Raw genomic sequence first — 2,214 nt, 5'->3', positions numbered from 1 at the left:
ATGAACGCCACAGAACTTTCTTTTATCATCCAGTTTGACACTCATTTATAATAGAAAAAGAACATAGATAAACTACTTTAAGGGTTTTATTATGTGGTATCGGATCGGTGCATAAACTCCAGTACTTCCCGATACCGATATACCAGCGTTTTAGGCAGCATCGGAGGCGATACCGATTTCTGGTATCGGAATCGAAACATTCCCTACTACATGTTACACCTGGTTTCTGATGAAATAGCTAGCTATAAGTCTGCTCTTTTAAATATGTTGATTTGTGTTCATAAAGGCTATTGTTTGAGATGCTTCTAAATTGTAGTACACAATACTGAAGAGTTTCTAATTGATTGAAATAACTTAATATAGACCCTGACAATGTATTGGTCTACCTCTAATACTTTGTCCACCCTCACTGACGTAAGCCAAAAGGTTACAAAGCACGTTTTCTGACAGACAAAATGAAATTTAGAGCAACAGGCTCCAAAATGGTCATGAAGTTGCAAGTGTTTCAACAAAAATTTAACGTGAAGGCATGGTTTTTGTTGTTGTTGCGTTTGCTTGAGAAGATTGTGCCCTGTAATCTGGCTGCATTTGTAAAATTACAAATGACTTAATAGAACATATTAGCCTACTATAAAGTTCTCGAAAAGGCCGTGTCTCGATGCAAACACCAACAGTGAGAGCATGAATGTGAACATCACTGTTTACAGTCGCGCAGACGCTAGTTTAACAAGGTGGTAACGAGCTGAAATATCAGGCTCGTATGACATTGTACAAGTGCGAAACTACGGTCATTTAATTTTAACGGTGACACTTGCTCCTTTAACGAATCTATTATTGTTGCTTTTGATTAAGTCATATCCAAACGCTGTTGTTTCAGCCATCTAACAAAAGGTAACGCTAACTGCGTTTCCTCCCTTCCTGTTTAATGAATCGTGGACAGCGCGGCCTACTGTTTAGCATCCCTTTAGCATGTTAGCTTTAAATACAATACCACAATGGATACATGAGATATCGCAACTTTAAATAGCTGCACATGAAATTCATATTTCTTTTACCTGCAACCTTGATGTTTCCTGCCAAGACTAAGCAGTGCCACTACCCCCGACTGTAGTAACTTACTTAGCTGGCTACAGACAATGGCTAACAACAGACAGCTTCCCCTGCCAACTGCACTGCAGCCTCATTGATTGAACAGCCACAAGGAGTCGCCGTCGTGTCGGACTAACGACTACACAATTAAACAACTAAATACCATTACAAGACATTATAACAGGTTGACTTCATGTTAGCATTTAAACACATTTGAAAGACTGCCGGGACGTTAGGCTATTTCTGTGGAAAACTTACTTTTCCACGCCGGGTTTAGCGTCGAGATAACTACCGGTTCATTGCCTTCAAAATAAAAGTGTAAAGACATTAAATAAAATAAAGTAAAATACCTGGGGAGATCAGCTTAGGTTCAGATTCTCTTCTCAAATCGGGACCTGTTGAAGTCCCCGGAGAGCGGTTGAAGTCTTCATGAAGCGTATCGGACATGATCTTTCTCCTCCTTCCCTTGTATTTATCATACTTTCCCGCGTGTTTAGCGTTGTAATGCCGCTTCATATTAAACCCCTTAAATAATACTTTCTGTCTGCAAATGAGACACGTAGCGGTCGCATTCAACTCCGTAAAAAAGAACTCCATTGCTAGTGCCTCCTCAACTTTCATGTTCACCGCCGGTGGCTCCACGTTTCCTTTCAGCTTAACAGTATTCACAAAATGCATCTTGCTTTATGAGCTGTTACGGCGCGTCTCTATTGTTACAAAAAACACACTGCTACCCCACGCTGACTATAGTACGGCAAGTATACCAGTGTGGGTCCACAATCCACATGTTGGGAACTTCCTGTGTTGTAGCCGCCAACATCTGGGGGAGGGGGTGAGGGCTTCATTTTCTACCTATATTTCACATGTGGCTCTTCTTAGGCTAGTCTAATAAACTATGATGACTCTAAACGTTCATAAGCTATACACCTAAAAGCACTGATCACCATCGTTGATCCACATGAAGAAGAACATATATTTGTGTAACATTACTTTGCCATCCACCCATCCATTTTCGTCCGCTCATCCAGTATCGTTTCACGGGGGGAACAGAGCAGGGGACCCCAAACTTCCCTTTCCCGAGTCTTACTGACCAGCTCCGACTGGGGGATCCCGAGGCGTTCCCAG

At 41.6% G+C, this 2,214-nt stretch overlaps 1 protein-coding gene across 3 annotated transcripts in view; it reads right to left on the bottom strand.

Annotated features, from left to right (window-relative positions):
* zbtb33 (zinc finger and BTB domain containing 33) overlaps positions 1-2,214 on the bottom strand; it is a 5,259-nt gene extending 3,045 nt beyond the window's left edge. Inside the window, exon 1 of one of the 3 annotated variants that reach the window (XM_032527841.1) lies at positions 1,440-2,214. In XM_032527841.1, the coding sequence (XP_032383732.1) occupies positions 1,440-1,767 (328 nt within the window). In that variant the 5' untranslated portion in view covers positions 1,768-2,214. The other 2 variants (XM_032527844.1, XM_032527843.1) reach the window with 2 other exon arrangements.

Source organism: Etheostoma spectabile, chromosome 10 (genome assembly GCF_008692095.1).
Source record: "Etheostoma spectabile isolate EspeVRDwgs_2016 chromosome 10, UIUC_Espe_1.0, whole genome shotgun sequence".
Lineage (NCBI taxonomy): Eukaryota > Metazoa > Chordata > Actinopteri > Perciformes > Percidae > Etheostoma > Etheostoma spectabile.
This window is presented reverse-complemented; position numbering and strand designations above follow the sequence as displayed.